At 43.0% G+C, this 26,653-nt stretch overlaps 1 protein-coding gene across 12 annotated transcripts in view; it reads left to right on the forward strand.

Moving 5' to 3' along the window:
- Positions 1-26,653, forward strand: part of HYDIN (HYDIN axonemal central pair apparatus protein) — a 451,680-nt gene that overhangs the window by 155,824 nt on the left and 269,203 nt on the right. For all 12 annotated transcript variants that reach the window (XR_012664515.1, XR_012664516.1, XM_048816820.2 and 9 more), the window contains 3 exons: positions 7,885-7,984; positions 14,243-14,361; positions 18,264-18,487. Coding sequence is in view for 10 of the 12 variants with exons in the window: in XM_048816820.2 (XP_048672777.2) it covers positions 7,885-7,984; positions 14,243-14,361; positions 18,264-18,487 (443 nt within the window). In the remaining 2 variants the exon portion in view is untranslated. The remainder of the gene's footprint in view (positions 1-7,884; positions 7,985-14,242; positions 14,362-18,263; positions 18,488-26,653) is intronic.

The following is a 26,653-nucleotide window of genomic DNA, read 5'->3' on the forward strand; positions in this document are numbered from 1 at the left end:
CTGATGTAAAGCTAGTTTTTAAAAAAGAGCAGCAGGTGTGATGCTAGTAACTGCAGATTAGTTCATTTGATCTCTGTTCCAAGTAATATAGTTAAATCAATCATTAGGGATAACATGGTAGGGTGGTTTAGATGGAAATGAATTGCCAGGCAGACATCAGCTTTGGTTTATAGAAGGCTAAATCTTGTCAGCTAAATCTGATTGACTTTTGTGAAAGGCTGATGAAATAGGTAAAGGAAAAGCAGACATCATCATTTGATAAAGCGTTTGATAAAATGTCACATAGAAATCTTGTAGATAAAGCTAAGACGACAGGCATTGATAATCTGGATTACAAATCGGCCATTGGGAAGGCCGCAGAGGGCAGTTGCATATGGAAGGAAAGGAGTGGGGTCTTTCATTGCTGGGGGTTGGGATCCATTCCAGTTTATACATAAGGCATTTGGAAGGCAGGACAAGCTGTAGATGGTACAAACTACCAAGGATGTCAGGGATTGTCAAGGGGATGTAAACAGAGCAGGGAAACCCAGCATACTGGAGAGCAACAGCCTTGATGTTACATTTTGGTGGGGTGATAGTGAGTGTCAAGGTTCCTTCTCCACTCTGAACTCTAGGGTACAGATGTGGGGACCTGCATGAAAGCCTCCTAAGCTTACTTTTACCAACTTAGGTTAAAACTTCCCCAAGGTACAAATTAATTTTACTCTTTGCCCTTGGAATTTCCACTGCCACCACCAGACTTTAACTGGGAAAACGTAGTTTGGACACGTCTTTCCCCCCCAAATCCTCCCAACCCTTGCACCCCACTTCCTGGGGAAGGTTTGGTAAAAATCCTCACCAATTTGCATAGGTGACCACAGACCCAAACCCTTGGATCTGAGAACAATGAAAAAGCATTCAGTTTTCTTACAAGAAGACTTTTAATAGAAGTAAAGGAATCACCTCTGTAAAATGAGGATGGTAGATATCTCACAGGGTAATTAGATTCAAAACATAGAGAATCCCTCTAGGCAAAACCTTAAGTTACAAAAAAGACACACAGACAAGAATAGTCATTCTATTCAGCACAGCTCTTTTCTCGGCCATTTAGAGAAATCATAATCTAACACATACCTAGCTAGATTACTTACTAAAAGTTCTAAGACTCCATTCCTGTTCTGACCCCGGCAAAAGCAGCATACAGACAGACCCAGACCCTTTGTTTCTCTCCCTCCTCCCAGCTTTTGAAAGTATCTTGTCTCCTCATTGGTCATTTTGGTCAGGTGCCAGCGAGGTTATCTTTAGCTTCTTAACCCTTTACAGGTGAGAGGATTTTTCCTCTGGCCAGGAGGGATTTTAAAGGGGTTTACCCTTCCCTTTATATTTATGACAGTGAGTGTCGAAGGATTACATGGCAATGGGGAGCCAGCTGGTTGTCTCCAGGCATTTGAAAGTTTGGGTTTTTACTAGGTGTGGCATTTCTGTAAAGGAAGCACTGTACTGTTTGAGAGTGTTAGCCAGACTCCCTTCAATACACTTGTGATGGGTTCGGTCACAGAGACCCCCTTGGGACTGTCACCTGATGTGCTGAAATTACCTCTGAGCCAGTTTTCCCTGCCATCTTGGGACTCCTGAACCTTGCCTTGTTGAGCCAGACATGCTAGCCAGCTGCAAACACAGACCCAGGTCTGGTCCATGCCCCCAAAGCTGCAGATTTTAACCAAAAACTGCTCAGCAGGTCACCTATCTCCAGCACCCAGACACCCTGTTCCCAATGGAATTCAAACCCCAAATAAATCTATTTTACTCTGTCTAAAGCTTATACAGGGTAAACTAATAAATTGCCTGCCCTGTATAACACTGATAGAGAGATATGCACAGCTGTTTGCTCCCCCTGGTATTGGTCACTAACTCTGGGTTAATTAATGAACAAAAGTGATTTTATTAAATATAAAAAGTACGATTTAAGTAGTTCCAAGTAATAATGGACAGAACAAAGTTTGTTACCAAGCAAAATAAAACAAAACATACAAGTAAAAAGAAAAGGAGTACTTGTGGCACCTTAGAGACTAACCAATTTATTTGAGCATGAGCTTGCTGGAAATGGCCCACCTGATGATCACTTTAGATAAGCTGTTACCAGCAGGACAGTGGGGTGGGAGGAGGTATTGTTTCATATTCTCTGTGTATATATAAAGTCTGCTGCAGTTTCCACGGTATGCATCTGATGAAGTGAGCTGTAGCTCACGAAAGCTCATGCTCAAATAAATTGGTTAGTCTCTAAGGTGCCACAAGTACTCCTTTTCTTTTTACTTATAAGCATATTTCCATAAGCATATGGAGTGCAATGTCACAATACTTTCAACCTTCACTCTTGAGCAAATATTTTCTTTCGGTGTGTCAGGTGATAAGTTCACTTTCTCCCATGTCCACCCTCTCCCTTTTCTACATATTTCTCTCCTGTGTCTGCTTTTCCATCACTTCAGGCCAAAACAAAAATCACTGCAGTTGGCCGGGGTACCTGGAAATGAATGCAATACCGGGAGATTCCCAGCAAATTGAGCCATGTGGCCCCACCGTCTTCCTTCACCTTTCCTCCTAGCCAGGTCCAGTCTATGTTCAGAAAATCCAGCAGGCTCTCTGTCCACTCAGCCTCTGGAACTCACCCTATCTCCCCACCATTCAGATAGTTGGTGTTGTTACCCAGGGCTTTCAGAACCCAAAGCAGTGGTAACTTAACTGTTTTTCTCCAGGCGGTGTGAGGAATAAATCAATGGGGGCACAGCTCATCCATCTAATAAATGATTGGCACAAGCAAAGTCTGAAATGGTTCTGAGGGATCAGTGGCCAGGCTTCAGGGCGGGCCCTCCTTCCATCTGACTGCTGGGGAACGTAGGTGTCAAATCCTTGCCCAAAGGAAAGCTTCCTCGGACTACTTCAAAGCACACTTTCTAACTAAACTTTTTATAATTTTTCTCCAAACAAAGCACATGATTCATAATAGCCTCTAATAGGCTAACAATTTTCCTAGCAACTGCCAATAACAATTCATTATTCTCCTTATCAGCAAAGCATTTCTCGTCATAACAACAATAAAACTTACATATTAGAGACACCTAAAACCAAGGTCATTGTCCAAACAATCCTTCTATTTTCATGGAACTTTCACTTCTTGTCCCAACTTCCCATTCTGATAACAAAACTGCAAACATGCAGTTATTTGGCCTTGCCTCTGAGGCCTAAGATTTTCCTAGCTATGTGATGTGTGGTTTTCAGCTGGCAGTGGCTTAACATATAAAATTGCTGACTGCAGTACTGTCAAATTCTGGGGTACACTAAAGAATGTCAAATTCTGGAGTAACAGTTTACCATCTGTTTCTAGAGTAAGGAGGGAATCTGGTTGAATGGGGCTACAGGCCAGGACCCCTGGGTTCCATTGGCTCCCTGTGTGACCCTTTGGGAAGTCACCGAGGGGAAGTCACAATCATATTTTAAAGGTATTGCCCCTTTTTGATCAACTGCTAGTCAAGGTTTGGGGCCCTGGGAATATTCCAGCTGGGAGCATAAATTGATGGAGTCTGGTGTGCTATTTGATGCAATGTTGTTTATTTACAACGAATGTACAAAGTTATGTGTCTCTGAACTCAGAAGCCACTGAATAAAAGGAGCAGATTTGTTAGCTTACAGCCCTCAAGTCTCTTTAGCAAACATGAGACCCAAAAGTTCTCTCTTGCTTTCTCCAGAGTCACATTTGCTTTCTTGCCTCTTTCTCTCTCTGTGTGTTCTTGTCCTCAGTTTTTGTGTAATCTCTCTTCTCTCACACACATACTCCTACCCAAAACAAAGCTCAGTCAAAAGCTCCTGGGCAAGTTCATACAGCTCTGTTGTCTTTGGGGGTGGCTTACGCTTACAGTTGTGTTAATTGAAGGGTGAATTCACATCTATCAACCTCAATGGGGTTTTAACTCAACCCATAACAAGGTTTAGCCCAGGTCATAACAACATTTAGGTGTCTAACTTCCTGAATGGGATGTCGATGCCTAAGGGCTTGTCTACACTGGCAATTTACAGCGCTGCAACTCTCTCGCTCAGAGGGGTGAGTGAAAAAACACCCCTGAGCGCAGCAAGTGTCAGCACTGTAAAGGGCAGTGTAGTCAGGGCCCCAGCGCTGGGAGCCGCGCCCCTCGTGGAGGTGGGTTTTTTAGAGCACAGGGGGAGCTCTCTCCCAGCGCTCTGCCATGACTACACAAGCCACGTTAAAGCACGGCTGCAACGGCGCTTTAGCGCTGCCCGTGTAGACTAGCCCTGAATATCTTTAAAAATCTGGCCCTTGGTTTTTCTGTGCCTCAAGAGCCCCAGCAAATGGGGGTTCTGAGGATAAATCCAGGAAAGATTGGGAGGTGCTCATATACTAGGGTAATGGGGCCAAAGAAGTACCATAGGATAGACAGAGAGATTCCCAGCTCTGACGCTGACGTGCTGTTTGATCTTGGGCAAGAACCGCTCTGTGTCTCAGTTTCCCTATAGCGGAAAACAGGAAGAAAACCATGTTTTCCTCACAGCAGGATTGTGAAGCAACATTTGTTAGAGTTTGTGAAGTGCTCTGAAAAGCTCTGATGGAAGCAGCTGTTTTTTAATGTAGCCCTTTTTCCTAGTTCCTCCTTTCAACAAAATGCTGTGTGTCTTTATTCACAGCCAGCAGCGTTAGTGTCCAGGTTGTGCTAAAGATTCAAGTGCCCAGAGTATGAATCTCACATGGCACCATAGCTTACCTCTCCTTACCTTGATTACCTTAATTTAGGTGGTAAATAACCATTCACAATCCACAGGCCAGTCACTTTAAATCCAAATCTGTTACCAGTGGAGAAGAACTGCTGTTTGTTTTGGGGGGCACTAATGACAAGACTAAATTGGTGTGGCCTGAGAGCACCTGCTGACTCTGGCCTATTTACCACGTCTATCCCTGGCTCTTGACCCAGCCTCCCAAACCTAGATCTATGTGTTCTGTTGCGTCTGTCTCCCTATCAGTCCCATTACTGAGCTCGGAAACAGCAGGGTAAGAGCGCAGTGTCAGTCATAACTGTGTCACAGATGTGCTGGCCTTGGATTTCATCAAATCCCAAAGTCAGCCAAACCCACTCAGCTAGAAAACCACACTGTTGTTAGCAAGGGCACCTGTATGTTTAAATTCTCTCTCTCTTCTGTATGCGTTTGTTTTTGCTTATGAGTTTCATTGCGCTTTCTTCCATGACACCTGTCAGCCTTTGAGTAATGAGCAAGCCAGCTTGAGGAGAGTGGGTTTTAGGGCCAAGATGTCTGAACAGACCATTGAGCTCGACTGGCTCGCAATCCACACTAAAGCAACAGTAAAAGGCACTTTGTTGTGCAGTCAGTCCAAGAGCCTGAGCCTGCACCATTATAGTTACAGGGAGATTTTCCATTGCTTTGAATGGAAGCAGGATCGAGCCCTAAATGTCCCAAGCCTGATTTGGATTTCACCTAAGTGTAAATAACCCCAGTGAAATCAATGCAAGAGTGATCATAACTGGACAATATCCTTTATGATGATGGAATGATCAGATTTTGATGAGCTCTGGGAAGCATTCCATTGGAATTTTTGCATTTACTGCTGTGTAGGTCTAAGGAACTGAGTTTCCTTGACACAGCTCCTTTTCTGATGTTTTTAAAGCCTGCTGTGCTGTGGTGAACATATCGCCACCTTCACTCCCCTGAACCGGGGGGGGGGGGGGGGATACCTGCCCTGAAGCAAGTTGCCATGGCTGAAAGGTGAGGCTGAGAGCTGGGACTCACAAAGGAGTAGTGTTTGGGCTATGGCAGAGGCCCTGGGTTCAGGGAGGAAAGCACACTGCCTGGACCCTGGCCTGAGAGGACTTTTGCTCCTGGGCTGAATAGCACAGATGTTAACAGACACAGAATTTAGCTTGCTTTGGACTCACTGGGCTGACATTATGGTGATGATTCCTGGTGATTGGGGGGATTTTGCTGCAAGTTAACCCTTCCAGCCATCTAGAGGAAATCTTGTTTGACATCTCCAATTGTGTTGTAACTGGCTTTGTGAAGCCCGAAGTCTGCTGAACCCTGACAACCCCACTGAGAAGGCCCTAGGCCCTGACATAACTGTCCATAATCCTTGGCACACATAGACCCACACTGACACGCACCATCACCAGTTTTCTGTCTTGTACGGGAGGCCCTACAAACGCTAATGAAGAAAATACCATGGATTCCTCAGGGTAACAGTTTTCAGTTGTCATTCGCTTTCCTCTTTCCAGTGGCAACATCGGTGTTCCAGTTGTAAGCCTACAGGCATCCTATTTTCCTCTGCTTTACATCCCCATCTTTTCTAATACCTCCGTCATAATCACCGTCCTTCTAGCCAGAGGTTAAGGTGATTTTCTCATCTTACTGTGATGGCTGGTGTGAGGGAGTTTTACACTCCAGCTTGCCATGAACTAAGTGTTCATGTAAACAAGCACTCTTTGCCTTTGAGGGACAGAATTGGTGGGCTCTGCAGCTCTCTGCTCTGAGGATCACGACAACCAGGATGGAGAATCAGACCTTACTGCTTAGCCACTGAGTCAGCCCTGACATAGTCCTGTTAAAGAGAAATGTACAAAGTCAGAGAACTGTTAAGATGTACATTAAACCTCATACAGTAGATAGTGTGGCAAACAAAATTAGCTGCATACTGCATGTGTCCATACACCTGCTCTGGGAATAGACTGCCAGGATGTGAAGTGATAGAGTTAGTTATATTTAACTGGAGGAATAGTAGAACAAAGAGCACTGAATAATTATTACAGACTTGTTTTAACTAAGCCAGGGAAAACTATCATTTGTGTTTCAGTTTACCTCTTCTTCTGCTAGATTAAAGCCTCAGACAACTTGGGCTGGGTTTTGTTTTGTTTAGAGCCATTGGGACAGATTTGACTTTTAGTTAAACTTGTGTAAATCCATGATAACTCCTTGGAAGTTGTTGAATCAGGGTGAGATCAAAATTGGGCCCAATGGCTCTATAATTAAATGAGATGCTTTATGGTTTGCAAGTAGTATGCAGTATTGTTGTACCCGTGTCGGTCCCAGGATATTAGAGACAAGTAGGGTGACCAGATGTCCCAATTTTATAGGGACATTCCCGATTTTTGGGTCTGTTTCTTATATAGGCTCCTATTACCCCCCCCCCCCCCACCCCTTCCCGATTTTTCACATTTGCTGTCTGGTCATCCTAAAGACAAGGTGGGAGAGGTAATATCTTTTATTGGACAAAGTTCTGTTGGTGAAAGAGACAAGCTTTCGAGCTTACTCAGAGCTCTTTTATTCATAACTTTGCTAGACACTAAAAATCATGGACTGAATAGAGACACTGTCTATTACAACAATCTGTAACCCCAACCAACTGCTCCCCCCACTTTCTTTCATGTTAACAGGTCACTTTACCTTGAATGGTTCCTTGAAACATGTATTAACGACTTGTGCTAAACAATTTGTTCCACCTTGTTTTTAGCTGTGACACTCTGATTAAGTTTCCCAAACCTGAAGATGAACTTTGTGTAAGCTTGAAAGCTTGTCTCTCACCGATAGAAGTTGGTCCAATAAAATATATTACCTCACCCACTTTGTCTCTCTATGGTTTACAAGGTCAGTCTCTTAAATTTCTCTAGTATGCTTAATCAGGTAGTAGTATCGGGATATAATATTCATGCTATCCTTGTTATTTGTTGGTAGAAACTTATAACATGAAGTGCTCTTAATAAGGAAGTTATATTTACAGTATGTTTTTTAGTAAATCCAAATGGCTTCATGCCTTCAGTTTTTCCTTTTTTCTTTTTTCTTTTTTAACTTGTGTATCTGTAGTTGAAACTGCGCTATTCTTTTTTGTTTTAGGAGGGAGATGTTTGGCCAAATTCTACAGCTGAAATTAATGTGATCTTTAAGCCCCGAGAAGCCAACGTCTATCATAGGACCATCTACTGTGACATCTCAGGTACAGCATTCCCAAAGGCACAATAAGCATAACATACTAGTGTGGTTGGTTTTCATGTCATGGGATTGCCAACATTAGCTCTGGTGTGAGGCTTTCCGGTGGTGCTAAGCTACTCCAGAGGCAAGCTTCAGGATGCAATGTCTGGAAGTCACTAACTACACTGAGCTCATCTAGGTCGAAGTAAGGTCTGTCATTGTGTTATATGGACCACATAATATAGTAGCTTTCACTCTCAAATTTTCAGACAGTTACAAACTTGGCCTGTGGCTCCCAATCATTGCCTGGACTATGGCTCATATGGCATGACTGCATGGATGGCAGGGCCCCATCCTAAAGTCTTGCCACACAGCCAAGCAGCAGCCCCTCTCCCTGAGCAGTCTTGCAGAGCTTTATGGAATGGATTGGCATGTGGCAGTACTATCAGGACCAAGTCCTGTAATCCTAATGCTTCTCTCCATACATGTGGGTGGAGAGGAGGAAAAGTGAGTCTAGATGCATCCAGCCCCCCGGGGACCGAGTGCAATGCTTTCCAGGCCCAGTGCAGTGGTGGCTACTAAGGATTTGCAGCTGAGAGCCGCCTAAGTCCTGCTCCCTTTGTGACTGTATGCACATCTCAGCTGACACTGGCATGGAAGCGTCTTCTGATAGAAGTGACTGATTCACTGTCCCTGCCTAATGACAGGTTTCAGAGTAGCAGCCGTGTTAGTCTGTATCCGTAAAAAGAAAAGGAGGACTTGTGGCACCTGAGAGACTAATAAATTTATTAGAGCATAAGCTTTCATGAGTACTCCTTTTCTTTTTGTCCCTGCCTGTTACCCCTTGTGGAGACAGCCATTAAACTCTGCTGTCTAAAACCAGCACGAAACATTCCTGGAACTGGGCAGTTCCTCTGGGGCTTGATGTCTGTCCTGCTCAGCTTGCTGTAGGGCACTCCTCTTGAGCTGGAGGCTGTGGAGGTGGAACACTGTGGGTTTCCTAGTGGAGTATTTCCCTGCCTGTGGGTTTCTGAGATGGAGGGGAACATCAGGCCCTTGATCTGTTGGCAGCCAAACTCCCGTTGAGCTGCTGGATAGTACAATCTATGGTCTGTGCACAGTCATTTGTTGACTTCCATAAGGCTTTAAGCTAAAGGATACAGATGTCATGCAAGTACTTTTTATTTACATAGTAATTGCATAGGATTTACTTGGCAAACATCACCTCCAGTAATTAAAGAGGGCTTCTGTTAACAAACTGTCTTCCCAGCTGCCAGCTGCAAGGGTTGGTCTTCACTTCTCAGCCCTACTGAAGGAAAGATTTGTTTGAAAAGCCCTTGCCCAGGAACCCATGTTTAACATTCTGCTCCTTAGCCTGGACTTCTAGGTCTACCACCAGTGGAGTATTACTCAGCTTTCTACTGGAGTCCCCCAGTGTGCTGCAAAGGGAAGAGGCTTTTTCCTTGCTGACATCTGGAACAAAATATAGCACTAAGGGAAGAGCCTTAATAAATGGGCAGATTGCAGAGGGAAAGGAGAAAGAAGGAAAGCTGCTGCATGATGCAAGATATTTACAGGCGAGGGAAATCCACCCAGTTAGACTGACAGTAATAGCAGAACTAGAACTCAGCAAGTAATTGCAATGATTAAGAGGAGGGATGGTCTTGTCATTAAGGCACTGGATTGGAACTTGGGAGATCTTTGTTCTTCCACAGCTTCCCACTGTGTGAGCTCAGGCAAGTCACTTAATCTTTCTGTGCCCCAGCAGTCCATCTGAAAAATGGCAATAACAAACCTTCCATTGTCTTAACTATAAAAAGAAAAGGAGTACTTGTGGCACCTTAGAGACGAACAAATTTATTTGAGCATAAGCTTTTGTGAGCTACAGCTCACTTCATCGGATGCATTCAGTGGAAAATACAGTGGGGAGATTTATATACACAGAGAACATGAGCATTCATTCATGTTCTCTGTGTATATAAATCTCCCCACTGTATTTTCCACTGAATGCATCCGATGAAGTGAGCTGTAGCTCACGAAAGCTTATGCTCAAATAAATTTGTTCGTCTCTAAGGTGCCACAAGTCCTCCTTTTCTTTTTGTGAATACAGACTAACACGGCTGCTATTCTGAAACCTGTCTTATAAGATCTTCAAGGCAGGGACCGTCACAATGGGGTTCTGATCTTGGCTGAGGTCTCCAGGGGTAACTATAATGCAAATAATAATCTTTAATCAATTATTTATTGAATTTTGCTTCATATTTTAGTTCAAAAATTTCTCATGTGTACACAACTTTCCTCAGTGAATAATGCACAAAGTGCTTGCAAGCAGCCCATTATGAATCTTTGCAGTTCTTACTTTATTAGGCCCTGATCTTGCAGAAGAATGATGCAGGCAAATCTCTGCACCCATATGAGTGGGACTCTGCATAGGTCCACTTGCACAGGGGCCTTGGCTCATTACTCAGTGTCGTTTCTGTCTCTGAATCAGGTGACTGCATAACTAGCCAATACAGCACAGCTTGCAAATTTGACAGTTAAGGAGAGAGGCCATTTGAAATTTGCTTTTGGCAAATATTTGAGCTCAGAATAAGCTTTTCTAGGTATACATGCTAGTAAACTTAAGCTCTGAGTGTTTGTAGAAAACAAACATGGAAGAGCTGAGAACAGTCCAATTAAAATTCACTTTCAGATTTGACTGAGTATGTACAGAGATTTCTTCCACTTTTCCATTAGCTCAACACAGCACAAATCAGGGTTCTGTACCCTGTGAGGTAAATCAGGAGGTATTAAGGAAAGGAAGTAGCCTTTTCATAGGTAAATTGCAACCAGCTTCCATTGTAAAGCCCTATTTTAGCACCCCTTGTAGGACTGAGCCCTAAATTAGATCTTCTTAGTTCAGTATGGAAAAGTTCCATTGGATTCCTGAGTCTAGTGCCAGTCACTCCTTTAATTTAATAGTCTAGTGCTATGTCCATCCCACTTATCTGAACTGTAAAGAATAGCTAAAATGAAAGCTATAAAGAAACCACAAAATATGTTTTTCCATAAACAAAAATTTGTATTTAAAAACCAGGTTAAATTTGTTAAATGACCACAGTCTCCTTGCCTATTGTGTCATTTATGAAACCCAAGGACTTAAAAGCAAGGAAGTGACCATTTAAGGTCACTATAAATCTTACACCCACACCAACCTGGATTACCAACGTGTCCTCTATGTACTTGCACAGGGCTTCCATCTCAGGGGACCCCCCAACAACCAGGAAAATACCCCACAACTGAACAGCGCTGTGTCCCCTTGCACCAGAGTGCAACACCGCTCACTCAAATTTGGCCCACCCCCCTCCCCACCCTGCCCCTTCCATGACGGAGGGAGGGGTGGCTGTGCCAAACCTGAGGGGTGCAAGGGCGTGTGAGTGCAGTGCAGGCTGCAGGAGTGAACGGAGCTGCCCGGCCAGGATTGGAAGGATCCGCCCGAGCCTGGGGTGGGAGCAAAGCACTGAGCTGGGGGCAGAGGGCGCCGGTGAGTGCTTAGGAAACTCTCAGAGATGGTGGGTGCGGGGGTAAGGGTGAGCAGCAGGTGGGCTATGGGGTGAGGGGTTGGGAGTGAGTGGGGGATGGTGGAGGGAGTGGAGAATGTTGGGGGGATGGAGGTGGGGGCCAGCACGTTGGGGGTGAGCAGGAGATGGTGGCGGCTGTGGCCAGTGGCATTAAAGTATTGGGAGCTGGGGTGAGCGGGATGTATGTCAGCGCTGCTGGGATGTGTGTGAGGGCGGTCAGGATAGGTGGGGCTGGTAGAGGGGTGATGGTGTATATGTGGGTTGGGAGGGGGATTCCAAGGGCTGTGGGGGATGGGAGGGGGATTCAGGGGGCTGTAGGGGATGGAAGGGGGATCCAGGGGGCTGTGGGGAGTTGGAGTGGGATTCAAGGGGCTGTGGGGGATGGGAAGGGGATCCAGGGACTGTGGGGAGTGGGAGGAGGATTCAGTGGCTGTATGTGGAGCAAGAGGGGCATTCAGTGGGAAGTGGGGGGCAGGAGGGGCATTCAGGGGGCTGTGCATGGAGCAAGAGGGGCATTCAGGGGTGTGTGAGGGGCTTTCAGGGGTCTCTGTGTGGGTTGAAGAGAGAGGGGCATTCTGGGGCCTGTATGGGACAGGGGTGCTTGATTGTCTAGTTTAGGGAAGATGGGGGACCTAATTTCCATAGTGCACAGGCCCCCACAATTCTGTAATGGGGCCTGTGCCCACATATTATTCCCATCAAATTCAAATGGCTATAGGGCAATTCACTATCATGCATGGAGTCCAAGTAAGATTTGACAATGCTGGCAGACAATTCTATGGTAAACTAACTAAAGATTTATTAGCTAAGAAAAAAGAATTACAGTTTCTGAGAGATTAAAGCAGGTAAAATATAACAATAGGTAAATTACAGTTTGTAACTCCAAATGGTGGAAGTAATGTAATAAACTGCCAGTTTCCCAAAAGTCTTTCAGGGCTACTTAGAATTATTCTGGGAATCTTTGTCTTCTCGTTCAGTTATTCTGTCCTGTTAGAATCCAAACAGCCCAGAGAAAAAGGATCTTTCTTTGAATCCGTATGTATAGTCTCTTCACACAGAAAGCAAGCTGAGAGTGTTTCTATTAACATGGCCTTTTCCTTTAATGATGGTTAGTGAGGAAAGCACTTAGACCTTTGACCTCTGACTATATATATAATGACCTCTTGCTGTGAAATTAGCATTTGGTGAGGCCTCATCTGGAGTACTGTGTCCAGTTTTGGGCCCCACACTTCAAGAAGGATGTGGATAAATTGGAGAGAGTCCAGCGAAGGGCAACAAAAATGATTAGGGGTCTGGAACACATGACTTATGAGGAGAGGCTGAGGGAGCTGGGATTGTTTAGCCTGCAGAAGAGAAGAATGAGGGGGGATTTGATAGCTGCTTTCAACTACCTGAAAGGGGGTTCCAAAGAGGATGGCTCTAGACTGTTCTCAATGGTAGCAGATGACAGAACGAGGAGTAATGGTCTCAAGTTGCAGTGGGGGAGGTTTAGATTGGATATTAGGAAAAACTTTTTCACTAAGAGGGTGGTGAAACACTGGAATGCGTTACCTAGGGAGGTGGTAGAATCTCCTTCCTTAGAGGTTTTTAAGGTCAGGCTTGACAAAGCCCTGGCTGGGATGATTTAACTGGGAATTGGTCCTGCTTCGAGCAGGGGGTTGGACTAGATGACCTTCTGGGGTCCCTTCCAACCCTTATATTCTATGATTCTATGATTTCTGTTAAAGTCCTTAAGTCCTTCATTAGCCTTTCACAAGATTTCTTTGATGGGTAATTTAGTTACAAGGTTAGTAGCAGCCGTGTTAGTCTGTATTCGCAAAAAGAAAAGGAGGACTTGTGGCACCTTAGAGACTAACAAATTTATTTGAGCATAAGCCTTCGTGAGCTACAGCTCACTTCATCAGATGCATTCAGTGGAAAATACAGTGGGGAGATTTATATACATAGAGAACATGAAACAATGGGTGTTACCATACACTCTGTAATGAGAGTGATCAGGTAAGATGACCTATTACCAGCAGGAGAGTGGGGGGTCAGGGACGGGACCTTTTGTAGTGATAATCTAGGTGGGCCATTTCCAGCAGTTGACAAGAACGTCTGAGGAACAGTGGTGGTGGTGGGGGGGGGAATAAACATGGGGAAATAGTTTTACTTTGTGTAATGACCCATCCATTCCCAGTCTTTATTCAAGCCTAAGTTAATTGTATCCAGTTTGCAATTGTATCCCTTCCCCCGCTCCGCTATCCTGCTGGTAATAGCTCACCTTACCTGATCACTCTCATTACAGTGTGTATGGTAACACCCTTGTTTCATGTTCTCTGTGTATATAAATCTCCACATTGTATTTTCCACGGTATGCATCTGATGAAGTGAGCTGTAGCTCAAGAAAGCTCATGCTCAAATAAATTTGTTAGTCTCTAAGGTGCCACAAGTCCTCCTTTTCTTAGTTACAAGGGTGTTTACTATGTAAATGTTTGCTATTACATTGTGACAGGAACAGATAAGCAAAAACAATACCAGTAGCATTTCACTAGTTTTCATGAAGTTTAAACATCTGAATATACACTTATACATCTAACTATTACTTTGATCTACAGAAATGAATTGACCTGAATACACTCTAGCATGGCCTAGTCAGCCAGGGTCACACTGGGCTTAGATAGGATTGACCCAGTCTGGCAATTCCTATGTTTTGTGTATTGAAAATGGGATCTTCTTCACAGGCCGTGAGACCCGGCTCCCCCTGCGCATCAAAGGGGAAGGGATGGGCCCCAAGCTCCTCTTCAGCTTCGACCAGCTAGATATTGGAAAGGTTTTTGTTGGGTCAACACACAGTTATGAGGTAAGCAGATAGGGCAGTGCTGATAGGCCCATGGCATGTAGACTATAGAGTACTGACTGCTTACTGTACAGCCAAAGGTGAGGTAATCCTACAGAGTATGGAGACTCATGAACCCCAGAGCTTTTGGTAACTGGGTCATTTTGATTTGAGAGTGGCTGGGTGTCCTCAGTGCAAGCTCAGAATGAGCAAACCCCGGGTTTCATCTACATGGTTTGTTTCCAGAAGTGACCACTGCCTACTTCTGGGTGCACGTTTCTCCTTGCAGTATCCTTAGTGCAGGGTTCCTATGTCTGATGTGTTTTTTGGCTTGAGCAGCACTTTATGCATTAAAATAGCATGAGGACATAGCTACTCCTCTGCAAAAAGACTCCGGTGACTTCAGTAGGCTTTGGTTCAGGCCTTAAATGCAATGCACCTTTGTGCTATGGCTGTTAAGAAGACACGGTGTCCAGGTCTACACTACAAAGTTTTGTTGATCAGGGTGTGTCAAGGTTCCTCCCCCACTCTGAACTCTAGGGTACAGATGTGGGGACCTGCATGAAAAAACCTCCTAAGCTTATCTTTACCAGCTTAGGTCAAAACTTCCCCAAGGTACAAAATATTCCCCCCGTTGTCCTTGGACTGGCCGCTACCACCACCAAACTAATACTGGTTACTGGGGAAGAGCTGTTTGGACGCGTCTTTCCCCCCAAAATACTTCCCAAAACCCTGCACCCCACTTCCTGGACAAGGTTTGGTAAAAAGCCTCACCAATTTGCCTAGGTGACTACAGACCCAGACCCTTGGATCTTAAGAACAATGAACAATCCTCCCAACACTTGCACCCCCCCTTTCCTGGGAAATGTTGGATAAAAAGCCTCACCAATTTGCATAGGTGACCACAGACCCAAACCCTTGGATCTGAGAACAATGAAAAAGCATTCAGTTTTTTACAAGAAGACTTTTAATAAAAAATAGAAGTAAATAGAAATAAAGAAATCCCCCCTGTAAAATCAGGATGGTAGATATCTTACAGGGTAATTAGATTCAAAAACATAGAGAACCCCTCTAGGCAAAACCTTAAGTTACAAAAAAGATACACAGACAGAAATAGTTATTCTATTCAGCACAATTCTTTTCTCAGCCATTTAAAGAAATCATAATCTAACACATACCTAGCTAGATTACTTACTAAAAGTTCTAAGACTCCATTCCTGTTCTGTCCCTGGCAAGAGCAGCATACAGACAGACACAGACCCTTTGTTTCTCTCCCTCCTCCCAGCTTTTTTGAAAGTATCTTGTCTCCTCATTGGTCATTTTGGTCAGGTGCCAGCGAGGTTACCTTTAGCTTCTTAACCCTTTACAGGTGAGAGGAGCTTTCCCCTGGCCAGGAGAGATTTCAAAGGGGTTTACCCTTCCCTTTATATTTATGACAGGGTGTAAAAATCCATGCCCATAGCTGATGTAGTTCTGCCGGCAAACCCCCCAGTATAGATGCAAATGTGCTGACAGAAGAGTTCTTTTGTCAGCATTGCTGATGTTGTTAGGGGAGATGGTGGTACTATGTCGGCAGAAGAATGCCTCCTGTCAGCATACATGGTGTCTATGCTTGAGGGCTATGCTGACATAGGTTTTGTACAATAGACATGGCTAATAGCTGGAGCATTCAAACAACCCTCAATTCAGTACATCCTACAGATTCCTGAGGTTAAGGGAAATGCCACCTCGTCTATTGACTGCAAATTACCACTTGCAAATGACTCTGAATGCTGTTCACTGCCCATCAATCTCTTCCCACCCCTTTCTCTCTTTGCAATGAGGACTTTAGAAATAAATCTGAAAGAGTTAAGAGTTTCTGCAAGTGAAGCAAATATTAGCAATGGCATCAAATATTAGCAAAAATGAAAAGCACAGCAACCTAAAGAGGTATTAAATGAGGTAATGCATCATGTTGGACATTTTTGAAAGCCCCACTGTGGCGGGGAAGGACATGCTTAAGGTGTTTCTTAACAGAAGTATTTTGTACTCTGTGCATTTTTAATGCTGATACCTTATTGCTTCTCTCTCTATCAATTTATTATTTTCCTTACTTGAGAAAAATTTAAACAACTAGATGTTGCCCTTAGTCAGTGCTGTTCTTGGCAGCTACACAGAGAGTAAACTTCAACTTAGGGGTAGCTTATATTAGGACCTGGTATAACTAAGGAGTAAAATACATGAAAGTGTGTATGATTATTTTTATTCTTTCCTCAATGAGGAATAGGAGGGTGTGCAACTATTCTTTGCAGCAGTACCAGAATTTAAAAAAAAAGGCACATTTTCATGCTTCTCCCTCAATTTCTTTGCTAGATTCTACAAGGACAAAAGGGAGAGAGATATTGTAAAACAGGTGAAATGTGTCTGTGGAAATGGCAGGAAGTCACCCTGCAGCACTGAAGAAATTTATAATTTTGCCTAAGGCAAACTGTATCAGTGAAACAATGTGTTTGTTGATAGTAGTGGGGACTTTTTGACTAGTATAAAGGGTATAATCTGGAGAGAAGCTGAGGCCTACATCTCTTATTCGAGACAATGGGATTTGTGGGTGCTCAGCAATTTACAGAATCCAGCCCCAAGCTTACAATTTGTCACAAACAATTGCGAAAGTCTTAGATTGTGCTTGTGAATATTTATGAGATTAAAATTGTTTGGAACAGGTCATGCCGATATTTGCCCTCCTTGTTCACTGGCCTTTGTAGTTTAGCTAAGACAGAGCTGATCCAACAAGATAAAGGAAAATAAAAAAGGGTCTGTATTGAACCCCAGTACTTTTGGATGCTTCTGAAATTAGCAATAATTGGGTTTCTGAGTACTACTTGGCTTTATACAATAAACAGCAGGTGCCCTCGTCACATAAAAATAAAGGTGTCCAGCAAAATAAGATAAGTAGGTTAATAAAAATGAACTCATAATATTTTGCATTTCTGTATTATAGAAGCTTTCACCAAAGGACCCCAAAGTGCTTTTCAAAGGAGGGATAAACAACCATTTAATAAATACAATAATAGTTCCCAAGAAAGGATGTCTGAAAAATGCGTCTATCTATCTATCTCTCTCATCATGACAAGGTCATATTTTTTCTGTTCGCAATCTGGTTTATGCTCCCAGATCTAAACAAGAACAGTGGGCATTATCAATGTGATAACCCAGTCCACCCAAGTCTGCAAGGTGCCAAGCGTCCTCAGCTTATTGGCTACAGAAGGAGTGAAATGCATTCAGCATGTTGCTGGATTGGCACCATCAGGAGCAATATGATTGTATGATGTTTCATCAGAAACAATGTGACTGTTCTTTGCTACTCTTGGGGACTTTTCTGAAAGCACAGATATCTGTGTTCAGTATCTATCTTGTACTGCAAATTCAGTTACAGTGGAGGATATTCTGCTCTCAGTTGCAGTGGTGTAAATTCAGAATAACTCTCTTGATTTATTTGGAATTATTGCAGTTTTAATTGAGTGCAGAATTTAGCTCACTGTATTTCCCTTAAAAAGAAAAGGAGTACTTGTGGCACCTTAGAGACTAACCAATTTATTTGAGCATGAGCTTTCGTGAGCTACAGCTCACTTCATCGGATGCATACCGTGGAAACTGCAGCAGACTTTATATATACACAGAGAATATGAAACAATACCTCCTCCCACCCCACTGTCCTGCTGGTAATAGCTTATCTAAAGTGATCATCAGGTTGGGCCATTTCCAGCACAAATCCAGGTTTTCTCACCCTCCACCCCCCCACACAAATTTCCCTTGGCTTCCAACAGGCAATGTCTTATCACTTCTCCCCTTTTCAGATGTTAATCATTTAATTAGAAAACAAATCAATTCAATCTATGAGAAGTAAAGGTTCCTTGTATGTTTCCATTCCTTCCCTTTTACTGCTGCAGGCAATCCTGTATAACAAAGGAGCCATTGATGCCCTCTTTAACTTGATCCCTCCATCTACTGCACTGGGCGCCTGTTTTACCTTTGACCCCAAAGAAGGCATCATTCTGCCAGGTGGACTTCAAGCCATCCAGATCTCCTTCAGTTCCACCATCCTGGGGGAGTTCACAGAGGAGTTTAAATTCAGTGTGAACGGAGCCCCCGAGCCTGTGATCTTAACTATTAGGTAAGTTGGACTTATTCATTAATAATTGGCATTTTTGTAGCATCTTTCATCTTAGGACAGTTTTGATCCTCACAGCACCCCTGTGAGGTAGAGTATAAATCCTCATTTTACAGATGGAGCTACTGAGAAGAACAGAGATTTGTCCAAGGTCACATCATCAGGAACCAGTGTCAGAGCCAAGATTAGAACCCATGATTCCTTATCCCCTGCTCTAACCATTTAGACTCCATTATCTCCCAACTGTGTGCAGCATTCATATGGTGAAATATAATGCTCTGTGAGAGGGAAAAGTTTCTGTAAGCAAGGACCCCAATCTCCTACATTTTCTGCTCATAACTAAACCAGGAAGTTACTGGTCCTCAGTAAACCAGCAATAACTGGTTTCAGAGTAACAGCCGTGTTAGTCTGTATTCACAAAAAGAAAAGGAGTACTTGTGGCACCTTAGAGACTAACCAATTTATTTGAGCATGAGCTTTCGTGAGCTACAGCTCACTTCATCGGATGCACTGTGGGAGGAGGTATTGTTTCATGTTCTCTGTGTGTATATAAAGTCTGCTGCAGTTTCCACGGTATGCATCCGATGAAGTGAGCTGTAGCTCACGAAAGCTCATGCTCAAATAAATTGGTTAGTCTCTAAGGTGCTACAGCAATAACTGGGGCTTTCTTAAAGATCAGGCCAATCAGTATTTTTGATGTCAGAATAATCTGTTTGCACAGACTTCTGCAATGTGATAACTCCCTTCTGAGACCAATACCTGTCCTCATGCAGAGAGGTTCAAGGGTACTAGTGCTTTTAGTATAATTGCTTATTCTGGAGAACTGCTTCAGGGAGGATTGTACAGGAAATAGTCTGGTCAGGGAGGACTGGGGTAGCTCATAAATTCTTAGATTTCTAATAGTTGTAAGGCCTGTACCATTGGAAGTGCACAGTACCTCAGCTGTAGTTCTGGGGGGTTAGGAGATGGAGGAGCGTAAATCCTTAGTTTTCAGGGTAATAACACAGGCGACTGCTCAGACCTTATCAAACGGAGTCATTGTGTCATCTCAAGACTGCTTGGATGTCAGATGGGCAAGTTTCCAATTCTGGAGCAACATAAACTTTGGTGGGCTTAATTCAATGGAGAAAGTGACAGATTTTCTGATCCTTCAATGTGCTGAGTGCTTCGACCCCCATTGAAATAGGAGGTTGAAGCATTTGAAGGACTGGACCTGCAGCAAGGGAAACCAGATAACTTGGTGTTCACACCTCAACTGCTAGAAGAGGGCCTCATCCTCCCTGATTGAACTAGCCTCGTTATCCCTAGCCTGATTCTTGCTTGCATATTTATACCTGCCTCTGGAAATTTCCACTGCATGCATCCGACGAAGTGGGTATTCACCCACGAAAGCTTATGCTCCAATACGTCTGTTAGTCTGTAAGGTGCCACAGGACTCTTTGCCGCTTTTACAGATCCAGACTAACACGGCCACCCCTCTGATACAGATAACTATAGACAGTGAGGTTCTGGCAGCTGCCAGTATGGCAGAGCGGGCTCTAGCATGGTCTGTTCCTGGGACCAGAAGTCTTTTAATATGTTATTAATGATTCAGACCAAAGCACAGCAACATCTACCGTGCTCTCGTATTGGAAATGATCGTGGCATTTCCTGTTCCGAGCACAGCAAGGGCTGTGGTAATCCATAAACCTCAGCTCTAGACTGTTCTCAATGGTATCAGATGACAGAACGAGGAGTAATGGTCTCAAGTTACAGTGGGGGAGGTTTAGATTGGATATTAGGAAAAACTTTTTCACTATGAGGGTGGTGAAACACTGGAATGCGTTACCTAGGGAGGTGGTAGAATCTCCTTCCTTAGAGGTTTTTAAGGTCAGGCTTGACAAAGCCCTGGCTGGGATGATTTAACTGGGAATTGGTCCTGCTTTGAGCAGGGGGTTGGACTAGATGACCTTCTGGGGTCCCTTCCAACCCTTATATTCTATGATTCTATGATTCAAAGAAACACTGATTTATAAGATCATTAATTTTGCAGATAGCACTAATATAGGGGGAGAGGTGCAGATTCAGAGAAGAATATTCTTCACAGCCTGAATGAATGAGCTGAATGATGGAATATGAAATTTAAGGGCCGATTCTTCTACCCTCTCCAGCCCCTGTAGGCCACTCTGGTTGTGTATAGGGGCCTTACATAAGCTACAGGAAGCTGGCGGTGAATCCCTTCAGGATCAACATAGGATCAGCACAAGTCATCCTCCCTGCCCCTCCCTGCAGACCTTGGTGTAGGGGGTGTATTGCGGCAGGAGGCACAGCAGCTGTAATGCTGGGCACTCTGGAGATACTGGGCTGGGGGCAGCTTATTGGCAGCCCTGGGGAAGCTCCCCCTTTCCCCTAGGCTATGGGTTTGGGGAGATGCAGCATATTATCAGACCCTCTATATCTAAGAGTCAAGTAGTGTTAAGCACACTTTAAATAGCTAATATGGAAGAGGAAAAGGATCTCCACTATGTTTATTGATAAACATTTACATTCTTGGACCAGCGTGCAACAACAGGAAAGAAGGCTGATGAGTTGTTGGCTTTTATCAGAAGGGCATATTGTGTCATCCACGGTTATTGTGCTTTCACCCTATAAACACTTATTAGAGCACATTTAGTGCCCTGTCTGAACCATGTTATTTGAAAAGAGATGTTAACATGGAGCAAGTTCAGCATACAGCACAACAGGTGATAAATGAGATGGAGTAGGTCATGTATGGAGAGAGAATGACAAAGCTGGGATTATGTAGCCTCGAGAGATGAGCCAAAGGTGACTGAAGCAGTTACATTGGCAGAGATTTTATTAAATTAAGATGGATGATCTAGTTCAGGTTGTTGGATAAGCCAGAAATGGGGGATGCAGGCTTAAACTGAGGGAGCATATGCAAGGAGAATTTAATTAGGTTGTTATTTTACAGAGAAAGTGTTGAGTTGGTGAATTGACATCGAGGGGAGATGGTGAAATTAAGTAAGAAATGAATTTTAATCCAAAATAGTTGACTATAGTATCTAGAAATTAATAAATAAAAGGGTTTATAGTTGGTTTTGTGCTTGGAAGTAGGCTGCCCTTTTTCGGGACCAAGTGAGAATGTTTTGCAGTCACATTTTTCCTCCCCGAAACTGGTTATGGTATGTCTTTGCAAGAGACGGGAGTGTTTTTGCCTTCTAGCAAGAAATGGCATTTTAAGGGTGTACCTAGGATGGAGCTGACAGAGTTCGCATCAAATACTTCCTGTCTTGAGGGACCCATAGTTGCACCTGCTTCCCCTCAGTACATGGCTATGTAACTACAATATGTGTTGAAAGGGGTGGTTAAAGTGGGCAGCCATCTTTCGTAAGTGGACTAGGTCATTCAGCAACAAGAAGGTCAGGGAAAGTGTGGGCCCCTTACTGAATGCGGGGGGAAGGAGGGGAGTGGGGATTGGGAAACCTAGTGATAGAGGATGTGGAAAAAGCTAATGTACTTAATGCTTTTTTCACCTCTGTCTTCATGAACAAGGTCAGCTCCCAGACTACTGCACCGGGCAGCACAGCATGGTGGGGAGGTGACCAGCCCTCTGTGGAGAAAGAAGTGGTTCAGGACTATTTAGAAAAGCTGGACGAGCACAAGTCCATGGGGCCGGATGTGCTGCATCCGAGAGTGCTAAAGGAGTTGGCGGATGTGTTTGCAGAGCCATTGGCCATTATCTTTGAAAATTCATGGCGATAGGGCAAGGTCCTGGATGACTGGAAAATGGCTAGTGTAGTGCCCGTCTTTAAAAAAGGGAAGAAAGAGGATGATTTAATTGGGGATTGGTCCTGCTTTGAGCAGGGGGTTGGACTAGATGACCTCCTGAGGTCCCTTCCAACCCTGATATTCTGTGATTTGACTTGATGTATGTTTGCTCATATTGCACTTTAACTCAATCACCTACCATCCTAACTTCCTTTGTCTCCAGAATTCGGGAGCATACTGATTACTCCTGCTTCCTAGACTCCCGTTCCTTTCAGTGTGGCTGCTGCATCCTTCATGCTGCTGGAGCAACCCCCTTCAGGGTCAAAAATGACCTTCTAGTTAAATCAAAAGGGCACGCCTTTAAATTAATCCTTTATAATTCATCTGCTTCCTTAAATAGTCACTCCCTCCTCCATTTTATTTCTTCTCTTGGCTCTCTTGACTCTTTGTTCTCTCCTGGTTCACTCCTATTTTGATGATTGTTCCTTCAGCATCTCATTTAATGGCTGCTCATCCTCCCCTCTTTGTCTTCTGTTGATGTCCCTCAAGTTTCTGTTTTCAGCCCCTTCCTCTTCTTTCTCTGTACTCTCTCTGTGCCCTCATCTGCCGCCCTGGATTCTACCATGCTTCAGAGTCAGGGATTCCTGTCCAGCCCTGATATCTCCTGTCCCACCAGTTCCATAACTCAAGCTGCATTTCTGACATCTCCTCCTGGATATCCACCCACCATCTCAAACCTAGTTCCTCTAAAACTGGATTTCTTGGGCCAGACTCTCAGCCTCACTCCATTCCCTTTGTATGGCTCTGATTGCAATGGTGAGGGACACTTCCCTGGCTAGCCAGGAATTCCTGACTCCCTGGTGGAGCAGAGCCAGTGCATCAGTGCTATACCTCCCACCTACTTCCCTTTTCCCACCATAAAGAGTGTGGCCAGGGTGCCTCTTCACTCTGGCTACTTACAGCTGCCAGAGTGGCCTCATAGGTGCAGAGTGTAGCTCAGAGGAGCCCATGTTATGCTCATAAGAAGCACCTGGGATCTTTTTCAGGGGAAAAGGCAATACGATGCATTTATTGAAGCTACAACAATTAGCATATGCATTCAATTACACACACACACTGTCCCGCCAGTCAATGTTATAGTTACCAGTCCAGAGTCTGGATCAATCTAGTGGCCAGCTAGGTTGATTGCGGGTAGGTAGGAGCCGGGTTCTTTTGGTTGCGACACAATGCTCCGCGGAAGTCTTGGCAGGATGAACCCAAGGTTTCATGGCAAGGCACCCTGTTAATATAGTGATGTTCCTTCATTGGGACCAATGATTTTTGCACCGTCATGCTGTAATTAATTGTTGTTTGACAAGTGCTTGTTTTTTTAAATTGTTTTTTTTTTTATGCTTAATTTTTTTTTAATTAAGTCTTTTAGGGAGTTACTCCAGGCTGGTTTTGATCACAGCTATTATGTCCCCATTGATAGGTGCCTGTTTTATTTTTAGAGTTGTTAATTTGCCCTTCTCTGACATTTCAATAGGGGCATGTTGCAATTTTCTGGAGCCCTTACGTTTGTCCTTGGTTTTTTCCTAGAACATTCGGTTTGCTGATGGCCTTTGTACTTATTTTCTAACACACTCATTCCTCATTCACACACAAAACAGAATTGATTTACACAGAACATTTGAACAGGAACATCGAATTGTAATGCAAAAGAAAAACAATCATTTCATTCTTTTCCTTATTTTAAGTTGCTAACCCTACAACAAAGTGGCTACCCTAAAAGGTCTGTTACTGCCTTGAAATCAGCTAAGACACAGATTCTGCCTCATGCACTTCTACCAGTGGCCCATTAGGCCATTCCTTTCTGCTTTTAGAAAGGGTGGCTGGCAGGATATGGTCAAATTATACACCAATACATTTAATACATGCTACATTATTGTTCTTTATTCTTCATTTTAAATTATACAAAATACAAACATAACATTTTACTACTGCATATATTTTTTTTGACCCTTCAAGAACGATTTTTGAGTGGGTCATATTTTATACAACTGTTTCATAGCAATATACTGAGAGGCCATTTGAGCTTGTGGTTGTAATTTAACAAACATTCTTTTTGTTCAACAGCACATACAACACATTCCTAGAAATCAAACACAGGACAATGTTAACACAACTAGCAATGGGTGGAACATGATAGATAATATGCCCTTAGAAGTCGGGGACCAGCCTGTAAAAACGTCGTGCCAATGATAGGCTGTTAGGTTTTTTTTAGACCTAGCAATTTCTAGCATGTGTCCATTTGCATGCAATATTTGAATGACACGCTTCCCTGTATCCCTCTGTGTCTGTTGTAAAAACTGAGTCACCTTTGTTTTTAACGACAAGTGATCAGTTAGATTGTGCCAGTTTGGACCCAGTGTAACAGAGAAATTAACCAGAGTAGAGGTGATAATGCTCTGTGCTTTTACACTGGCATTACATTTACATTTATTCACTGGGGATGGACTGATACTTGCATTTTTCCAAAATACTGTTTTCCAGGATGTAACACATATACATTGTTCATTGTACAAAACACGCGTTACATTTTTTAGTTTGTTTAACACACATGTTCCCAATGAGGTATTTTTGCTTCATGGTTCTATGGTGACAGGTAGGGACAAGCATACCCATTTTAGAGGGCTCCATTTCGTATACCCTCAGGTGTCCAATAATTTCTTCTCTTTCCTAGCCTAATGACCCATAACCTGGGGTAGCCAAAAGGATCCCATGGTCAGTTTTGGGAGTGGGCTCACTTTCCATATTTCTGTTTTTACAGACTGTTGGTGAGCAATTTTAACAATAATTTTACCTAATTACAAATCAGGCTTAATCATGCTGAAACATATTGCATTTATTTATATTTGTAGGTATTGAACAAGGACCTTTTTCATTGTTTTAAAAGATGCCTTAATACCTTAACTTTCTCTGATATTACCAAAACATTTTGTGTTCAAGTGATGCTAAACTAAGAATTTGCATCTTAGCACCATCTATGGCCAAGGCAGTTTTATTTTCTAACTTTATTTGTTGTTTATAAAGCATCCAGGAGGTGGTGTTTAGCCACTGCTACATATTTTATGTTGCTTTTAGGTTTCCCAGTCCTATTTGTACCAACTCCACAGTAGTAATTGCCTGCTTGTGAATGAGGCTATCTTGCAGTTGTGACAAGGAACTTAACTTATTTTTAATTATTTTTAGGTCTACAGTATTTATAATTCCTGCTCCAAAACCAATTCCTTCTAATATGGTGTCTGCTACATGAGGATGTTTCCCTATTAACAGACTGGCATTCCTTGACCTTCGCCCTTCTGCAACATTGGTTTTTGTAAATACAGTTAAAATACTTATTAACTTTTTTTTGCCTAAGGCAGTAGGTTTTCTTTTGTAACACAATACACAACAATGCTAGCAACAAGGCAAACAACACAAGGCAAAACATAAAACACAAAACACAATTTTTGTCACAACTGTAGAATGATGGTATTTTGGGTTGCATTTTAGCTGGTACCAGCTTTTTTTCAAGTTCTGAAAGACAAAAAGAATATTTTTCTACCCCTTTTGGGGTGGCAGATTATTGCTTAAAATATCCCTTCCTTTTACAAATATCCTTGCTGATTGCAGGCAAAACAGAGGAATTACCCCCATACTTTCCTAAGTTTTTGTTGTATAGGCAGGCCAGGTTTAATGGTTTTTAGCCTTTAACAGTTTAGGGGAAATTATCCCACTGTTCAGTCATTAAATTCATGAGGTGGTGTATGGCGTACCTCAGTTTCCCTTTTTATACAGCAGACCAGGTTTGTAATGTTTTTTCTGTTGTGCTAAGCTTTAAGTTTATTCACAGGTAATAGCTGAGAAGCATCATTACCATATGACCTTAAAGGTTTTTTTAAAAAAATCATACATGCTATACATTATTACAGGAGTACTTATTAACATTAAATTAATCTCAATGTTTAATATTAACATCAAATTTATTAAAAATATCTTGTTATACCATGCCTTTTATTTAGACAATTTGTTTTTGAGGCCAGTGTATTTAATGTCCTCTTGAAATCTTTGCATAGGCTTTTTAATCTAATTATATACTTTGGGTTTTGGTGAATTAAAAGGGAGGGGTGTTATGCATATAAGCAGATCCCTTTTGTATTTGACTTCAGATTTTAGCACTGTGTATACACACAAAAAAGTATTTTTTTTCTACTTAGGGTTAACCTGTTCCTCTCTTATTCTTAGGTTTGACTTCTTTTTCCACCTTCCTCTGGGGGGTTATAATTTGATCCTTTTGGTTTCAGGTAGTTTGTTTGCTGACCAGGTATGTCCTTTATTTGCAGCTCCTTTGTGCTGCCATTTATAGGCAGTTCTCTCCTTCCTCTATCAGTTAGGTAA

This window comes from Caretta caretta, chromosome 12 (genome assembly GCF_965140235.1).
Source record: "Caretta caretta isolate rCarCar2 chromosome 12, rCarCar1.hap1, whole genome shotgun sequence".
NCBI lineage: Eukaryota > Metazoa > Chordata > Testudines > Cheloniidae > Caretta > Caretta caretta.